The sequence below is a fragment of the Myotis daubentonii genome, chromosome 3, assembly GCF_963259705.1.
Source record: "Myotis daubentonii chromosome 3, mMyoDau2.1, whole genome shotgun sequence".
In the NCBI taxonomy this organism is placed as follows: Eukaryota; Metazoa; Chordata; class Mammalia; order Chiroptera; family Vespertilionidae; genus Myotis; species Myotis daubentonii.
Window position 1 is genome coordinate 115547793 of NC_081842.1, and position 18745 is coordinate 115566537.

General features: G+C 41.1%; 1 protein-coding gene across 2 annotated transcripts in view; it reads left to right on the forward strand.

The window, feature by feature from the left end:
• Positions 1-18745, forward strand: part of PCOLCE2 (procollagen C-endopeptidase enhancer 2) — a 123080-nt gene that overhangs the window by 54018 nt on the left and 50317 nt on the right. For both annotated transcript variants that reach the window (XM_059688252.1, XM_059688251.1), the window contains exons 4-5: positions 17323-17447; positions 18460-18596. In XM_059688252.1, coding sequence (XP_059544235.1) covers positions 17323-17447; positions 18460-18596 — 262 coding nt within the window. The remainder of the gene's footprint in view (positions 1-17322; positions 17448-18459; positions 18597-18745) is intronic.

The window sequence follows — 18745 nt, forward strand, 5'->3', positions numbered from 1 at the left end:
GTCTAATTAGATTTTCCAATTCTTCATGGTTTTGTCTAGTGAGGTTATATATTTTTTAGGAACTTATTCATTTCTTCTAGGTCAGCGGTTCTCAACCTGTGGGTCGCGACCCCTTTGGGGGTCGAATGACCCTTTCACAGGGGTCTCCTAAGACCATCGGGAAACACATATATAATTACATATTGTTTTTGTGATTAATCACTAAGCTTTAATTATGTTCAATTTGTAACAATGGAAATGCATCCTGCATATCAGATTTACATTACGATTCATAACAGTAGCAAAATTACAGTTATGAAGTAGCAACAAAAATAATTTTATGGTTGGGGGTCACCACAACATGAGGAACTGTATTAAAGGGTCGCGGCATTAAGAAGGTTGAGAACCACTGTTCTAGGTAATTGAATTTGGTGGCATATCATCTTTGATAGTATTCTAGTATGATCCTTTGTATATCTGTAATGTCTGTGGTGATTTCTCCTCTTTCTGATTTTGTTTGTATGGGTCTTTTCTCCTTTTTCCTTAGTGAGTCTAACCAGGGGGTTGTCAGTTTTATCAATCTTTTCAAAGAACCAGCTCGTTTTTTAAAAATTAATTTTTATACTCTTTTTATCTATTTCATTCAATTCCGCTCTAATTTTTCTTATTTTCTTTCTTCTGATTTTCGGCTGTTTTGTTCTTTTTCTAGTACTTTATGATGTAATGTTAGATAGTTAACTTGCGATTTCTCTTGTTTCTTGAGATAGACCTGTAATGATATAAACCTCCCTGTTATTACTGCTTTAGCTGCATCCCAGAGGTTTAGATATGTTGTATTGTCATTCTCATTTGTCTCTACATATCTTTTGATCTCACCTTTTATTTCATTGGCACAGTCATTTTTTAGCAGTATGCTGTTTAATCTCAATGTATTTGTCAGTTTCTTTACCCCCTTTTGCAATTGGTTTCTAATATCAAGGCATCATGGTCAGAGAATATGGTTAGTATAATTTCAATCTTCTTGAATTTGTTGATGCTAGTTTTATGACCCAACATATGGGATATCCTTGAGAATGTTCCACATGCACTGGAGAAGAATGTATAATCAGATATTCAATCTAGAATGAAAGGCTCTATAACTGTAAATTAAGGCCATTTGATCTAATGTATCATTTAAGTCTGATATTTATTGATTTTCTGTTTGGATAATCTACCTAGAGCTGTCAGTGGAATATTAAGGTCCCCAACTATGATTGTGTTTTGATCTGTTTCTCCCTTTAGTTCTGTAAGTAGTTGCTTTATATATTTCAGTGCTCCCTAATTGGATGTATATATTAAGAAGTATTATGTTTTCTTGCTGTAGTGTCCCTTTAACATTATAAAATATCCATCTTTGTCTCTTCTTACCTTTGTTATCTGAAATCTATTTTATCACATATAAGTATGGCTACACCTGCTTTTCTGTGGATGTTAACGGCTTGGAGAATCATTTTTCACCCTTTCACTTTGAATCTACCTTTATCTTTGCAGCTTAGATGTGTGTCTTGAAGGCAGCATATGGTTTTGTTTCGTTTTCTACTACTCTATGCCTCTCTATTGGTGAATTTGGTCTATTTACATTTATGGTAATGATTGATGTATGAGGATTTCTTTTAGCCATTTGATCCTTTATTTTCTGATAGCTCTTTGCCTCCATTAGTTCTTTTCCTTTGTATTTCTGCCTGTTGTTTTTGTTTGCTGGTATTCCAGCTTTCCTCTTTTTTAAAGCTATGCATCTTGTTTTGGGATTTTTGTGTGTGGTTACTGTTAGGTTTATAAAGAATAAAGTTGCATATATACATTAATTTTTTTTCTTTTGATCTTCAGCCTCCTTTATCAGTTCAGACCTTTACCCCCTTCCCATTTGTTTTTTCTCACAAATTATCTTTCTTTATGCTGTAATTGTTTTGTCCATCTTGTAGTGTTCTTTGTTTCAGGTAGAATAAACTCCTTGAGTATTTCTTGCAGTAGAAATATTCTGGTGATAAGATCCCTCAGCTTCTGTATGTCTAGGAACATCTTTATTTCTCCTTCATATTTAAAGGATAATTTTGTTGGATATATTATTCATGGCTGGTAATTTTTCTCTTTCAGATGTTTGAATATTCGGTTCCACTCTCTTCTGGCTCATAGAGTTACTGCTGAGAAGTCCGATGAAATTCTAATAGATTTTCCATTGTAGGTCACTTTCTTCTTTTCCCTGGCTGCTTTCAGAATTTTTTCTTTGCCATTAATATTTGACAGTTTTAATACTATGTGCCTTGGAAAGGGCCTCTTTAGGTTGAGGTGTTCTGTTTGCTTCTTGGATTCAAGGATCTAGTTCTTTCTGTAGGTTTGGGAAGTTCTCATCCACTATTTTTTTGAATAGGCTCTCTGTTCCCTTCTCCCTCTCTTCTTCTTCTGGAATGCCTATTATTCTTATGCTATTGCTTTTCCTGATGGAGTCAAATAGTTCTCGTAGAGCTCTTTGTTTTTGTTTTTAATGCTCAGGTTTTTCTCTTCTTCCCTTTTTGTTATTTCTAGATTTCTACCTAGAAAATTCTTTCCTCTGTATGGTTGACTGCTGGGAGCCGGTCCATCCTTGCTACTTGACACAGTTGCTGCAGGGAAGAAACATCTGCACAGTATATGTTTCAAGGGACCTGGCGTATATGGCATACTGTTCTTAATATGTTTACTCACCTTCTTGGCGCTATGTGTTTTAACCAAGGTCACCTCTCCGAGAAAGGTTGTTTCCCCAGGTAGGGATTTTCCCCTGAAGTTAGGAGGGAGAGAATAAAACCCCTTAACTAAGTGCCAGGCGGGTAGTTAATCACTTTAACTATGAACCATCACACTTAAGCTACATAATCTTTACTCCCTGGAATGGAGATAAGAAATGCCCTAACCTTTGGAATAGAGATTGATAGGATTGGAATCAACTGGTATAAATACAGATGTAACACGACAACAAAAAACAGAACCTAGAGACAGAACCTGGCTACAGAACCTGGATAAAACATGGCAAGAGAACCTGACTAGAACCTGGTGACTGAACCTGGCGACTGAACCTGGCTGAAGAACCTGGACAGAACCTGGCTGGAGAATCTGGAGAACCTGGCTGGAGAACCTAGCAAGAGAACATGGACACAGAACCTGGCTGAGATCCTAACCAGAACTTCGCTGGAGATCCTGACCAGAACTTGGCTAGAGATCCTGGCTAGGCTGCTGATCAACTGAATGCTCTCTCTGTGTCATTCCTTCTTCGCCGACTCCGTCCACACCTTTGGGGACCCCTGGACCTACTGGGGTTGGACCCCAGCAGTTGACTTTGTTTCCTATGCTCAATAGTTCATTCCTAATCTCCTTAATTGCATACTTCATTTCTAAGGTTTCTGGTTAGTTCTTTTTTAAGTTTCAGTCTCTTGGATAAAACACTTGTTTTGTTCATTTATTTGTTTTCTGAGTGCATTGGATTGCCTTTCTGTATTTTCTCGCATCTTGTTGACTATTTTCAGAATTGCAATTTTAATTCTCTGTCAATTATGTAACATATTTCCTTGTGTTCACTTTGCTTTCTGGAGATTTACCATGGTTATTCATGGTATTTGCTGATCTGCTCTGTCTAGGCGTTTATATATTACTAGAGGCCCAGTGCACGAATTCATGCATGGGTGGAGTCCCTTGGCCTGGCTGTCAATTGGAGCCAATTGGGGCCATCATGCCCAGTCCCAATTAGGGCCAGTGGGGGCTGGCCAGTGAGGGGGAGGGACTGCAGGAGGTTGGCCGGCCGCAGGAGGTTGGCTGTGGGAACACACTGACCAGCAAGGGGTAGCTCCTACCTTGAGTGACTGCCCCCCAGTGGTCAGTGCACGTCATAGCACCCAGTCAACCTGTCGTTTGGTCATTTGGTAGCTTAGGCTTTTATATATATAAATTGACCCTTTTCTAGCAGTTTTCTCTGAAGATACCTTTCCAGTGTTTTCCAGTAGGTGGTACTGAATCAAAGATTTTTACCTCTGTGACCTTCGACATCTGACCTCTATAGCACAGTAGTTCTGCTTGCTGCTTCAGGGTGTGGTTTGTTTTGCTCTCACCATAATGGTGACCCTGGACTTCTGTGGGATTTCCTGCCACGTGCCCAAACTCAGGATCAGTCACAGAGGGAAGCAGCGATTCTGCTGCAATATCTCTCAGTTTACAGATAAAGTGCTTCTCAACCCAACCCCACACCAAGGGCAATAGGAGGCAAGTTTTGGGAGTCCAAACGGCAACAGGGTTCTGTGACTCCCTTTCTTTGTCTGAAACACCAACCACCTGACAGTGGACAGCTGCAACAGAACCCCAGTGCTGTGTCTTTGCCCAGCCTTTCAGCTGACTCAGCCGCTGTTCACATTGCTTGCCCTGCTGACCCTGCTACTCTGCCCCTAAGACTTTGCTCCTCCTGGCTTTCTTCCCTCTCTTGGCCAGGCTGGCTGCAAGCTCCTGTCTGTAGGGCTGAGTCCATGGCTGTCTGAGCTGTCTTCCCTTCACACTTCCCTATTTTTTCCCATGTGCTCACCTTTAATGCTTAAATGCACAGGTCTCTCAGATGTGCCTCTATATTGAGCTGGGAATCGTTTATTGAGTTATAGTTGATTAACTTATTACAATTTCAGGGGGAGAGGCCAAGGGGATCTCCCATGCTGCCGTTCTTCTTCCAAGTTCATAATTTTCTCTTGCTTTGGGCTATAGTGCAACATTACTAGTTTGGGATGTCAGGGCTAACAAGAGCAGCCAGATGTTTGGGAGAAAATCCTGGCTGGTAGCTACAGAGGAACTGAGGCAGAACGTATACACATAAAATCCACCCTAATGTTTGGCTGACAGCTAAATTCTACATAGGTGGGGGAGAGCTCAGTTGGCCTGGCACAAAAGCATCAGCTGTAAGATGAAAGAACTAACAGACACTCTAGCTCAGTGATGGCGAACCTTTTGAGCTCGGCGTGTCAGCATTTTGAAAAACCCTAACTTAACTCTGGTGCCATGTCATATAGAAATTTTTTGATATTTACAACAAAGATAGTAAAACAAAGATTTATATTTTTGGTATTTATTTTATATATTTAAATGCCATTTAACAAAGAAAAATCAACCAAAAAAATGAGTTCGCGTGTCACCTCTGGCACGCGTGTCATAGATTCGCCATCACTACTAGCTTCTGCCCTCTGCCAGAGAGGCATAGTTTGAGCTCGGGTCTGGCCAAGCGAAGTGCCAGCTAAAACAAAAATCACTTTTCAAGTGATTCTATAAGAACACAAAAGAATCTAGAGTCTCTATAATGGGTATCATTCATAATGTCCATTATCCATTCATGTTATGAGACCAGGAAAGTGTGCCTATATTCAAGAAAAAAAATAGACAATAAAAACTGATACCAAGACAAGTCAGAGCTTGCAATTAGCAGATAGCATTTTAAAGTGGCAGAAAGCCACTATAAGAAATATGTTTAAAAACTTAAAGGGAAGCTCACCAGTGTGGTTTAGTAGTTGAGTGTCGACCCATGAACCAAGAGGTCACTGGTTCAATTCCTGGTCAGGGCACATGCCTGAGTTGTGGGCTCAGTCCCCAGTGGGGAGTGTGCAGGAGGCAGCTGATTAATGTTTTTCTCTCAGCAATGTTTCTATCTCTCTATCTCTCTACCTTCCTCTCTCCAAAAAGAAAAAAAATCAATAAGAACGTATTTTTAAAAAACATATGGATGTTGACAAAAATATTAAAAAACTTAAAGGTAAATATATGTATAATAAACAAACAGATTGAGAATCTCAGAAGAGAAACAGCTCTATAAAAAAGAATAAAATGGTATTTATAGATCTGAAAGATACAGAAATTTAAATTTTAAATTTTACCTTATGGCCATACAAGTAGATTGGAGATGATGGAAGCAAGAGTCTGAATTTGAATAGAAGTTATGTAATCTGAAGATCCAGGAGGGAAAATCTTAATGAGAATGAGCCCCCAAGACCAGTGAGACAATATCATGTGGTCTTACACATGTGTAATTTGTGTCCCAGAGAATAAGAGAGTCATAATAGTGCAGAAAAAAATATCTGAAGAAATAATGGCTTGAAGCTACCAAAATTTAGTGAAGTACATCAATTTATAGACCAAGATCAACAAAACCTAAACAGGATAAATAAAAATGAAGCCACACCTAGGCACATCAAAATTAAATTACAGAAATCTAAAGATAAGGAGTGAATCTTAAAATCAATAAGATATAAACCAAATAGTCTGAATGATGCACTTCCTTTTAATGAGAAACAATGGAGGCCAGAAGGCAGAGGAACAGCATTTTTAAAGTGCTGGAATAAAACTGACGATCAGAATTCTATAGCCAGTCTTAAAAAATGAAAGCGTAATTAAGACATTTTCAAATAAACACTTACATCACAGAAATATTAAAAGCAGTTTCACATTGAAGGGAAATGACACCACAGGATAACATGAAGGTACCAGTAAGAGGAATAAAGGCCAGTGGAAATCCTATCTAATAATAGACAAACATGGTAATTAACCATACCTCCGCTACGCTTCCCATTGGCTAATCAAGGTGATATGCAAATTAACTGCCAACCAAGATGGTGGCCGGCAGCCAGGCAGCTGAAGTGAACAGGAGGCTTGCTTGCTCTAGTGATGGAGGAAGCCAAGGTTCCCCGCCTGCCTCGGCTGGGCTCTGAGCTGCACTCTAAGCAACAATGTTGCAATTATAGAAGCTAAACAAACCCCAGATGCCTGCTTTCAGCCAGCCGGCCTCGGAGCTGGAGCTGCAACAAAGTTTCAATTACAGAAGGTAAATAAATCCCAGAAAAAAAAAAAGAAAGAAAAAAAGGAGAGACTGGGAGCTTCAGTTGCAGGCTTGGCCCGCCTGAAAACAGCCCTCAGCCCCTCATCCAGGCTGGCCAGGCACCCCAGTAGGGACCCCCACCCTGAAGGGGGTATGGGAAGCCTGAAAACAGCCCTCAGCCCCTCATCCAGGCTGGCCAGACACCCCAGTGGGGACCCCCACCCTGAAGGGGGAGTGGGCAGCCTGAAAACAGCCATCAGCCCCTCATCCAGGCTGGCCAGGAACCCCAGTGGGGACCCCCACCCTAAAAGGGGTGCGGGCTGTCTGAAAACAGCCATCAGCCCCTCACCCAGGTTAGCCAGGCACCCAAGCAGGACCTCCACCCTGATCTGGGACACCCTTCAGGGCAAACCAGCCGGCCCCCACCCGTGCACCAGGCCTCTATCCTATATAGTAAAAGGGTAATATGCAAACTGACCCTAAGAGCAGAAAGACTGGAAATGACTGGTCACTATGACACACACTGACCACCAGGGGGCAGACGCTCAATGCAGGAGCTGCCCTCTGGTGGTTAGTCAGCTCCCACATGGAGGAGCTCTGCTCAGCCACAAGTCAGGCTGATGGCTGCCAGTACAGCAGTGGTGGTGGGAGCATCTCCTGCCTCCTCAGCAGTGCTAAGGATATCCGACTGCAGCTTAGGTCTGCTCCCCGCTGCCAAGTGGACATCCCCCGATGGCTGCCGGGCTGCCAGGGGGATGTCTGATTGCCAGCTTTGGCCCAATCCCCTGGGAAGCAGGCCTCAGCCAGCAGATGGTCATCCCCTGAGGGGTCCCAGACTGTGAGATTGCACAGGCTGGGCTGAGGGAACTCTCCCCCCACAAGTGCACAAATTTTTGTGCCCTGGGCCTCTAGTGATAAATATAAAAGACTATATATTATTTTTTTCTACTCTTAATTTCTTTACATGTGTCTGTTAAAAAAACAAAAGTACTTTAATACTGTATTATGGAATGTATTATGTATGACATATCTATAATGATGTCATATATATGACAATAGGACACAGGATGGAGAAGTAAATGGTACTAAGCTGTTCACATATACACACATATATAATATATGATAAATACAATATTAACTCTAGGCAGATTATGATAAGTTAAAGATGCATATTGTAATCCCTAGAGTAACTGTTAAAAATGTAAGAATTAAAGGAATTCTTAAAAAGTGAAAAAAAAGTAAGAGTTAGGCTAAAAGGGAAAAGATTAAAATGCAATACTAAAATCATTCAACTAACCCAAAGAAAGCAGGAAAGGGAGAGCAGATGGAACAAAAGAAAAGTGGAATGGCTAGAACAAAATAATAAATGGCACACTAAATCCAAGTATTAAATTCAAAGGATTAAGTATTCCAATAAGAAGACAATAATTATTAAAATGGGTGAAATAGGAAATCCCAACACTATAAGAAAAAGCTTCATATATAAGAAAGTGCTTCACATACAAAGTCAACATAGGTTGAATGTAAATGGATGAAAAAATATGTACCATGCAAACATTAAAATTAAAACCAATACTTCCAAAAAAGCATTGTTACAAAGATGAATAGGTAACTTACAAAATGGGAGAAAATATCTGATAAAGGACTTCTATTCAGAATATAGAAAAACATCATAAAACTCAACAAAAAAAGATAAAGATCCCAATAAATATAAAAATGGGCCAATACCTGAACAGACTTCACAAAGGAAGATATATGACTGACTAATAAGTACATGAAAAATTACTCAGTATCATTAGCCAACAGGGAAGTGCAAATTAAAGCTACATGGAGATATTGGTACACACTTACCAGATTGGCTAAAACATCAAATGGTGGTGTGTCGTGTAAGACTCCCTCCACGTTCTGTGTGGAGTAGGGTTCGGTATCTGAAAGAGGAGCCACACAGCAAATGAAAGAAAAAGACACGAGATAATTTGGAAATGTTGGGGAGCCAGGCGGGCAAGTCCAACTCAAGGAGAGAGACTTCCTCTCAATCCTCTGGTCACTCCAACCTTTTATTTGGTCTGGAGTAGCCCTAGGGTAAGGAGGTTTCAATGACACACAGACTAGGTCATAGCATGACCCTTAGGCAATTTACATGATTAAAGGTAGGGAGGTTGCTTCAGCTATTTACATGATTAAAGGTAGGGAGGTTGCTTCAGCTACCATTATCTAGATTAACTGGGTGGTACACAGCCCTGACCTTTGCTAGGGCTTCAAGGTTACTAACTTTTGTGGGTCTCTGTCTATACTCAGCTAGTGAAGACAATAAATGGACTCCAGCAGTGGTGTTGTAGAAGACTGGAGAAAAACCAAACAACGATTTAGAAAAATGGAGTTACACAGTTTATTATGCCAGTGGAATGAGCGGAATAACTTCCCAAGTCTGAGCAAAGTAATATGCAGGGAGCTTCTCATTTATATCTTTCTGGTGTATTTGTCCTTCAAATATGGATTACACTTCCTGTCCTTTCGTGGGCTTTGCAAAAAAGGCCCCAGGTGTTGGGGGTCTTGAGACCATATCTAACGGTCTGGCCTGGTACCAGCCCTAATAACCCCCCCCCCCCCGCCCCCCGGGGGCTGTGCACTGTTCATAGTTTATTGCCTCTGTGAAATGTGAGCATTTAGGTAACAGGTCCTGCAAGACCAGTTTCTGGGAAAGAGGCAATGACTTAATTATAGGTTATCAAGAATGTACACTGGGCTTGTTGGCACAGATTCAGATTGCTAGCCCCCCACCCTGCCCCCGAATATCAGGGTTACATTGGAATTAGCCTTTTAGCCTTCTCAGTGGCAAGGATGTAATGCAACCAAAGTGCTCATACCTTGAGAGGTATAAAAGCTACAACCGCTTGGGAAGAATATTCAGTAGTTTCATGTGAAGTTAAACATCTACATCTACTCTTGGCCCAGGAATTGTACTCCTGGGCATTGGTGTAAGTAATGAAAATAAATTCCACAAAGAGATTTGTACAGAAATGTTCCTGGCAGCTTTATTCATCCAATAATGCAAACTGAAAACATCCAAGTGAATGCCAACAGGAGAATGGGTCAACAGATTGTGGTGTTTCCATACACTGGCATACTGCTCAGCAGTGTAAAGGAACAGATAACCAAAACATGTGGCAACATAAATGAATCTCTGGTGTTGTGCTAAGCAGGAGAAGCCAGACACAAAAGAATGCACACTATATGATTTCATTTATATGAAGGTCCAGAGTAAAACTAATGGGAGATGAAAGTTCAGAAATGTGGAGTAGAGAGTCAGCAGGTTGACTGGGCTGGGATACTGGAATTTTGTGTGAAAAGGATTCTACATAGTGTGGAGTGTGGCTTACATGAACATATTCATTTTTGAAAACTTTACAGCTAAGATTTTATACTTCAAAGTGTATGATTTTACCACCTCCAAACCTGTAAATCAATAATAATAATAAAGCAGGTGGTGGATAGATGCTAGTTGGTTGTTGCAACTGAGTGATGGATACATGGAAGTTCATTATACAGGGTGTCCCCCCAAAATTTATACACTCGTTAATAGCTGATAGCTCAATTTTGAAAATGAAATGTATTTTAATAAACACTGCCTTTATCATTATTCTAGTGTGTGTATACAATTTTTTGGGACACCCTGTGTTATTCTATTGACTTTATATATGCTTAAAATATTCCATGAATATAACAAGTTTTAGAAATTATTCTAACTTCAGTTTTTAAAATACATTTACTAAAATTTAGAGATTTCTTTTAAGATCATCTTGTTAAACAAGTATTTCATTAAACTATATTAATTCTTTCCATTTCAACTCAGTTTCTTTGTTGGTTACATTCAAGTAAAATTAAATTTAGCCCTGGCCAGCGTTATCAGTGGTTAGAACATCGGCCCATGCACTGAAGGGTCTCAGGTTCAATTCTTTTTTTAAAATAAATCTTTATTGTTCAGATTATTACAGTAGTTCCTCTTTTTTCACTCCATAGCTACCCTCCACCCGGTTCCCACCCCACCTTCTGGCCTTACCCCCCACCCCCACTGTCCTCATCCATAGGTGCACAATTTTTGTCCAGTCTCTTCCCGCACCCCCACAACCCTTTCCCCCTGAGAATTGTCAGTCCACTCCCTTTCTATGCCCCTGATTCTATTATATTCACCAGTTTATTCTGTTCATCAGAATTTTTATTCACTTGATTTTTAGATTCACTTGTTGATAGATATGTATTTATTGTTCATAATTTGTATCTTAACCTTTTTCTTCTTCCTCTTCTTAAAGGATACCTTTCAGCATTTCATATAATACTGGTTTGGTGGTGATGAACTCCTTTAGCTTTTTCTTATCTGTGAAGCTCTTTATCTGACCTTCAATTCTGAATGATAGCTTTGCTGGATAAAGTAACCTTGGTTGTAGGTTCTTGCTAGTCATCACTTTGAATATTTCTTGCCACTCCCTTCTGGCCTGCATAGTTTCTGTTGAGAAATCAGCTGACAATCGTATGGGTACTCCCTTGTAGGTAACTGTTTTTCTCTTGCTGCTTTTAAGATTCTCTCTTTGTCTTTTGCTCTTGACATTTTAATTATGATGTATCTTGGTATGGTCCTCTTTGGATTCCTTTTCTTTGGGGTTCTCTCCACTTCCTGGATTTGTAAGTCTAGTTCTTTCACCAGGTAGAGGAAGTTTTCTGTCATTATTTCTTCAAATAGGTTTTCAATATCTTGCACTGTCTCTTCTTCTGACACCCCCCCTAATTCGGATGTTGGTACGATATTGAAGTTGTCCCAGAGGCTCCTTATACTATCTTCATATTTTTGGATTCTTTTTTGTTTTTGCTTTTCCGGTTGGGTGTTTTTTGCTTCTTCATATTTCAAATCTTTGACTTGATTCTTGCGATCCTCTAGTCTGCTGTTGAAACTCTGCATAATATCCTTTATTTCAGTCAGTGTATGCTTAATTTCTAGTTGGTCCTTTTTCATATTCCTCGAGGGTCTCACTAGATTTATCGAGGGTCTCACTAAATTTATCGGTGGTTTCTAGAAAATTCTTGAGTAACCTTATAACCGTGGTTTTGAACTCTAAACCCAGTAGTTTGCTTTCCTCCATTTCTGTCATTTGTGACATGTTTCTTTGTCTCCCCATTTTGGCTGCTTCCCTGTGTTGATAGAGTGGCTTTGTGTGCTAGGTGTCCTATTGGGCCCAGTGGCTCAGCCTCCCCAATTACCTGAGGTGGACACTCTTGTTGCACCCCTTTGTAGGCTGGGTGTACAGTCTTGTTGTAGTTAAGCCTTAATTGTTGTTGGTATCAGTAGGAGGAATTGACCTCCAGGCCAATTGGCTGCAAGGACCCGCTGTGTCTACGGTGGGAGAACTTCTGTGCTGGAGACACCCTTTGGGGGCAAGACTTGCTTCAGTGGGGCTTTGATGCTCTTTGAGTCTGCCTCCGAGTGTGTCCCTTATGGATCTGAGGAGTTGTAATCTCAATGCTCCCACTCTAACTACTGGGTACACTGGCTCTTGGGTCTCTAAGGAGGTGCTAATTTAGCTTCTGCCTGAGGCTACCCAGCAGGAGCTATGGAGAGATCTGCAGATTCCTCTTCTTTGTTTGGGTTTTGGAGGTGCCCAGATAAGACCCAGCTGTGAAGCAGTGCAAGCTGTTTTGGGGCCTTGGGCCTTCTCTTGGATGTTCTGGGTCTCTCTGACCCAGCAGCAGTTTGTTAGGTAATTTTAGTTTGCAAAGGGCCAGGCCATTCATACAAAAGCCTCTGCATGCAACTTAGGTGGTACAGGGTCTCAGGGAATCAATAGGACAGAGCAAACAGCTATGGCTGATCCTCAGCCCTGCCCTATGAGGCCCCGGATCTCAGTGTCCCACAGTAATCGCTGCAAGCACCTCTGAGAGAAAGCCGCCCTCCAGTTCCATCCGATGCCAGACAGTCCAGTTTCTCCCCTTATGAGTCTGGGTCCCCAGAGACTCGCCCAGAACTGGAGTTCAGAGCAGTTGGGAGTTTGTGACTCCTTCCCGATTCAAAAAGACAACCGTGTCCTCAGTTGCCAGCCCTTTCCGCGCTCGCCACCATACCTCTGCACTTTACTTCCACAGCTCCTCTGAGTCTCAGTATGCTTTCCTCTTTCCTTCTAGTTGTAGAATTTCCAGCCAGCCAGCCTTCCTGTGGTTCTGAATGATGTACGTTTTGTCTTTTAGTTGTAGTTTTGAAGTGGTTGTGTGAGGCAGCAATTTCAGGTGTTTACCTATGCCACCATCTTGGTTTCCCCCTCAGGTTCAATTCCTGGTCAAGGGCATGTACCTGGGTTACAGGTTGGATCCCCAGTCCTGATTGGGTTGAATGCAAGAGGCAACCAATCTGTGTCTCTCTCATATTCTCCTCCACCCACCCTCCCACCCATTCTCTCTAAAAATCAATGTAGCCTCACTAGTGTTGTTCAGTGGCTAAGCATCAATCCATGAACCAAGAAGTCACTGGTTCAGTTCTCAGTCAAGGCACATGCCCAGGTTGTCAGCTTGATCCCCTCTAGGGGGCATGTAGGAGGTGGCCATCAATGATGTTTCTCTTTCATCAATGTTTCTATCTCCCTATTCCTCTCCCTTCCTCTCTAAAAAAATCAATAAAAACATATTTTTAAATATCAATGGAAAAAATATCCTGGGTCAGGATTAACAAAATTTTTTTTATTAAATTAAATTTAAAACTTTGTATTAAAATATATTTCTAATATTAGTACTGTCAAAGTATCAACGCATATTCATAGAGATGTCTGAAATAATGTTTGTAAAATATTAACTGGTTAAAATGAGGTGGTGGGGTTTGGGGTAAGTTTCTACTTTCTTTTTTATGCTTTTCTGTTTTGCTGAAATTATAAAAACATGTATTTACAAAGGCAAATTATTCTTAAAATTATTAAAGCTGTATAACAAAGTTTTTCAAGTAATAAGAGTTTTCTACAACTAATTCAAAGTTTGTCTATGAACATAAATTTTAACCATATTTATAAATACCCTGCCTTAAGGGTTCCTAAAATCAACATCATTTGCTGAGCCTGCATGGAATGAGTGCATACCCAAATGTTTTTCTTTATTTGCCCCAAAAGAACGAAAGGAAGAAAAGAAGCTATGGCCCTGAATGCACTCCTTCACTCTCTTGTGCCAATATGATATGTCACATAACAGAGGTCACATGGCTGTGTGTGTGTATAGGAGAGTATGTGACTATATTTTTTTTAAGAAATCTTTATTGTTCAGATTATTACAGATGTTCCTCTTCCCCCCCCATAGCTCCCCTCCACCTGGTTCCCACCCCACCTGATGCCCTTATCCCCCACCACTGTCCTCATCCATAGGTGTAAGATTTTTGTCCAAACTCTTCCTGAACCCTTAACACCTCCTTCCCCCTGAGAATTGTCAGTCCACTCCTTTTCTATGCCCCCGCTTCTATTATATTCACCAGTTTATTCTCTTCATCAGATTTTTTTATTGACTTAATTTTTAGATTCACTTGTTGATAGATATGTATTTGTTGTCCCTTTGTTGTTCATAATTTTTATCTTTACCGTTTTCTTCTTCCTCTTCTTAAAGAATACCCTTCAGCATTTCATATAATACTGGTTTGGTGGTGATGAACTCCTTTAGTTTTTTCTTGTCTGTGAAGCTATTTATCTGACCTTCAATTCTACATGATAGCTTTGCTGGGTAGAGTAATCTTGGTTGTAGGTTCTTGCTAGTCATCACTTTGAATATTTCTTGCCACTCCCTTCTGGCCTGCATGGTTTCTGTTGAGAAATCAGCTGACAGTCGTATGGGTATTCCCTTGTAGGTAACTGAGTTTCTTTCTCTTGCTGCTTTTAAGATTCTCTCTTTGTCTTTTGCTCTTGGCATTTTAATTATGATGTGTCTTGGTGTGGTTCTCTTTGCTTCCTGGACTTGTGAGTCTGTTTCTTTCATCAGGTAGGGGAAGTTTTCTGTCATTATTTCTTCAAATAGATTTTCAGTATCTTGCTCTCTCTCTTCTTCTGGCACCCCTATAATTAGGATGTTGGTATGTTTGAAGTTGTCCCAGAGGCTCCTTACACTATCTTCATATTTTTGGATTCTTTTTGCTTTTTGCTTTTCCGGTTGGGTGTTTTTTGCTTCTTCATATTTCAAATCTTTGACTTGATTCTTGCCGGGAGCCGGTCCATCCTTGCTGTTTCAAAGGACCTGGCATATATGGCATACTGTTCTTAAAATGTTTGCTCACCTTCTTGGCACTATGTGTTTTAACCAAGGTCTCCTCTCTGAGAAAGATTGTTTCCCCAGGTAGGGATTTTCCCCTGAAGTTAGGGAGGGAATAAAACCCCTCAACTAAGTGCCAGGCGGGTAATTAATCACTTTAACTACGAACAATCATGCTTAAACTACATAATCTTTACTCCCTGGAATGGAGATAAGAAACGCCCTAACCTTTGTAATAGAGATTGATAGGATTGAATCAACTGGTATAAATACAGATGTAACAAGATAGCAAGACACAGAACTTAGAAGTCAGAACTCAGAAGACAGAACCTACACAGAACCTACAGACAGAAGAACTTCGCTGGAGAGAACATGGCAAAAGATCCTGGACTGAACCTGACTACAGAAATATGGCAAGAGAACCTGACTAGAACCTGGCGACTGAACCTGGCTGGAGATCTCAGACAGAACCTGGCTGGAGAACCTAGCGAGGGAACATGGCTACAGAACCTGGCTGGAGAACCTGGAGATCTGAAGCAGAACCTCTCTGGAGATCCAGACCAGAACTTGGCTGGAGATCCTGGCTAGAGATCCTGGCTAGGCTGCTGATCAACTGAACGCTGCCTCTGAGTCTTTCCCTCTTCGCCGACTCCGTCCACACCTTTGGGGACCCCTGGACCTGCTGGGGTTGGACCCCGGCAGATTCTTGCGATCCTCTAGTCTTCTGTTGGATCTCTGTATATTATTCTTTATTTCAGTCAGTGTATGCTTAATTTCTGACTGGTCCTTTTCCATTTTTTTGGCATTCTCATTAAGATCCTTGAAGGTCTCACTAAGTTCCTTGGAGGTTTGTAGAAGATTCTTGAGTAATCTTATAACTGTGCTTTTGAACTCTAAATCCAGTAATTTGCTTTCCTCCATTTCTTTCATTTGTGACATGTTTCTTTGTCTCCACATTTTGGCTGCTTCCCTGTGTTGATAGAGTGGCTTTGTGTGCTAGGTGTCCTATTGGGCCCAGTGGCTCAGCCTCCCCAATAACCTGAGGTGGACACTCTTGGTGCACCCCTTTGTGGGCTGGATGTACAGTCTTGTTGTAGTTAAGCCTTGATTGCTGTTAGTATCCCTGGGAGGAAATGACCTCCAGGCCAATTGACTGCAAGGACCTGCTGTGTCTATAGTGGAAGAACTGCTGTGCTGGAGACACCCTTATGGGGCAGGACTTGTTTCAGTGGGGCTTTGGTGCTTACTGAGTCTGCCTCTTGAGTGTGTCACTTATGGATGTGAGGAGTTGAAATCTGGTATCTGACCACTGGGTACACTGGCTCCTGGATCTCCAAGGAGGTGCAAATTCAACCACTGTGTGAGTCCACCCAGCAGGAGCTACCAGGATATCTGCAGATTTCTCCTCTTTGATTGGAATTTGGAAATTTTGGAGCTCTCTGACCCAGCTGAAGTTTGTTAGGTTAGGCTGCAAAAGGGCAAGTGATTCATTTGCGCCGCTGTGCACAGCTTGGGTGGGGTTGTAAGTTGAGTGGGGCAGGGTCTCAGAGAATCACCAGGGTGGAGCAAACAGCGATGGCTGTCATCAGCCTTCTCCGCAACCCCGCGCCTCTCCGCGAGTCTCTGTATCTCAGTGTCTCCACGTCCCCAAGTCCCCAAGTCCCGTGCCCCCACAGTAACAATGATCCCTGCAAGCAGTTCTGTAAGAAAGCCACCCTTCATTTCCGACCCGATACCAAACAGTCCAGTTTCTCCCCGTAGGAGTGTGGGCCCCTAGAGTCTCGCCAGAAATGAATTCAGTGCAGTTGGGAGCTTATGTCTCCCGATTGAAAAAAACCGTGCACCCAGGTGCAGCCTGGTCCGCGCGCCTCTGTACCTCTGCTCTTGGTGCCTCCGCACCTCCTACCCAGCCTCAATGCGCTTTTTTCTTTCCTTCTAGTTGTAGATCTTCCACTCAGCCAGCTTTCCCATGGTTCTAGAAAATCACTGTTTTGTCTTTTAGTTGTAGTTTTAATGTGGTTGTGGGGGGCGACACGTACAGGTATATACCTTATGCAGCCATCTTGGTTCTTCTCTATGTGACTATTTTTAAGAGAAAATTTAAGAGCTTCTGAAATTGCCCTTATTTGCTATACTATCACCTAATATTCCAAATCCCTAATCTCCTCATGGTTGTTGCATTGGGATAACCTCTATGAAGCATAAACTTGGATTTTTTTCATATTTAATAACTTCAGGGGATCAATATTGTGGAGGACGCCTTGAAAGACCTTCCGGCTTTTTTAAAACCCCCAACTGGCCAGACCGTGATTACCCTGCAGGAGTCACTTGCTTATGGCACATTCTAGCCCCAAAGAATCAGGTGAGATTCCCTGAAAATATGAAGAAAGCATTCATGTGTGAATTATGTAGACAGTGTGAGGGGCCCAACTCTCAAGAGCTACTGTTGTAGGGCAAGAAAGGCCTGGCTGGCCATAGGTCTTTCTTTATACAAAGACCCAGATTCAAATTGCTTTTGCACTATCTGACTTGCAAAACCACGGATTCACTTTCCTATTCCATAATTACAATTTTCAAAACAAGTTTTGAAATACAAATGGTAAATAAGTCCCATGTGAAATTGTTTAACCTTGTGGAAGATTTTATAAGTAGAAGCCACTAATTGTGGAAAGATAAAAGTACCCAAGTACATGTATATGTTCAAGGTTACCCTTTGCTCGCATAGCAAACTCATCAGGTCCTCATAATAATAATAGCCATCCCAGTCACCAAATAAAAAACAGTCTGCCTGCATCACTTTGACCAAGCCAGTGCAAACAGGCCACACTTCTTCAAAGAGCAAGTGGTTTGCTGTGAAAGCTAGTATGCTTTATAATTTCTTTGGTTGTTTTTTAAAATAGAATCTGTGCAAGTTCCCCACAGATAACTTTATTCATTGCTGTAAAACAATCAACAGAGAAGGTCTAATGTCCACTGCTCATTAATGATTGGTTATATGAATTTATACCCTTTCTGGGACCCACTTTCATATGTTAATTGCAGGACAGAACTTAGCATGGGAATAGACCAAGCTTACCCCGTGGACTTTTGAAAATAATTTATTCCCTAGTTTGATAGGTTTAAGTTTAAGATCTTAACTAGGATTGATCTGGGAGTGAGATGATCTTTTGGAATGACTAAAGATTAAATCAAAAGAATTGCGCAAGAAATATGAATACCACAGGAGAATTATGGAAACAAGCAAGAATAACTTAAACAGAATGCATTTTTACAAAGGACAATCATGGTACCTACAAATCTGGGGGGAGGAAGAATTCTATTTGAGGACATTCGGCAATGCTATTTTGACCCTTCTAATTCTGTTTTCACTAAAGCTTATAGAATTAAAGTTTGAGAAGTTTGATGTTGAGCGTGATAACTACTGCCGATATGATTATGTGGCTGTGTTTAATGGTGGAGAAGTCAACGACGCTAAAAGAATTGGAAAGTATTGTGGTGATAGTCCACCCGTGTAAGTAGCCCCTGTTTTATTTCAAAACTTCTTTCTTCTTTTTTAATCCTCACCCAAGGATATGCTGATTGATCTTTAGATAGGAAGGGTAAGAGAGAGAGAGACATCAATGTGAGAGAGAAATATTGATCAGTAATATTGATCAGTTG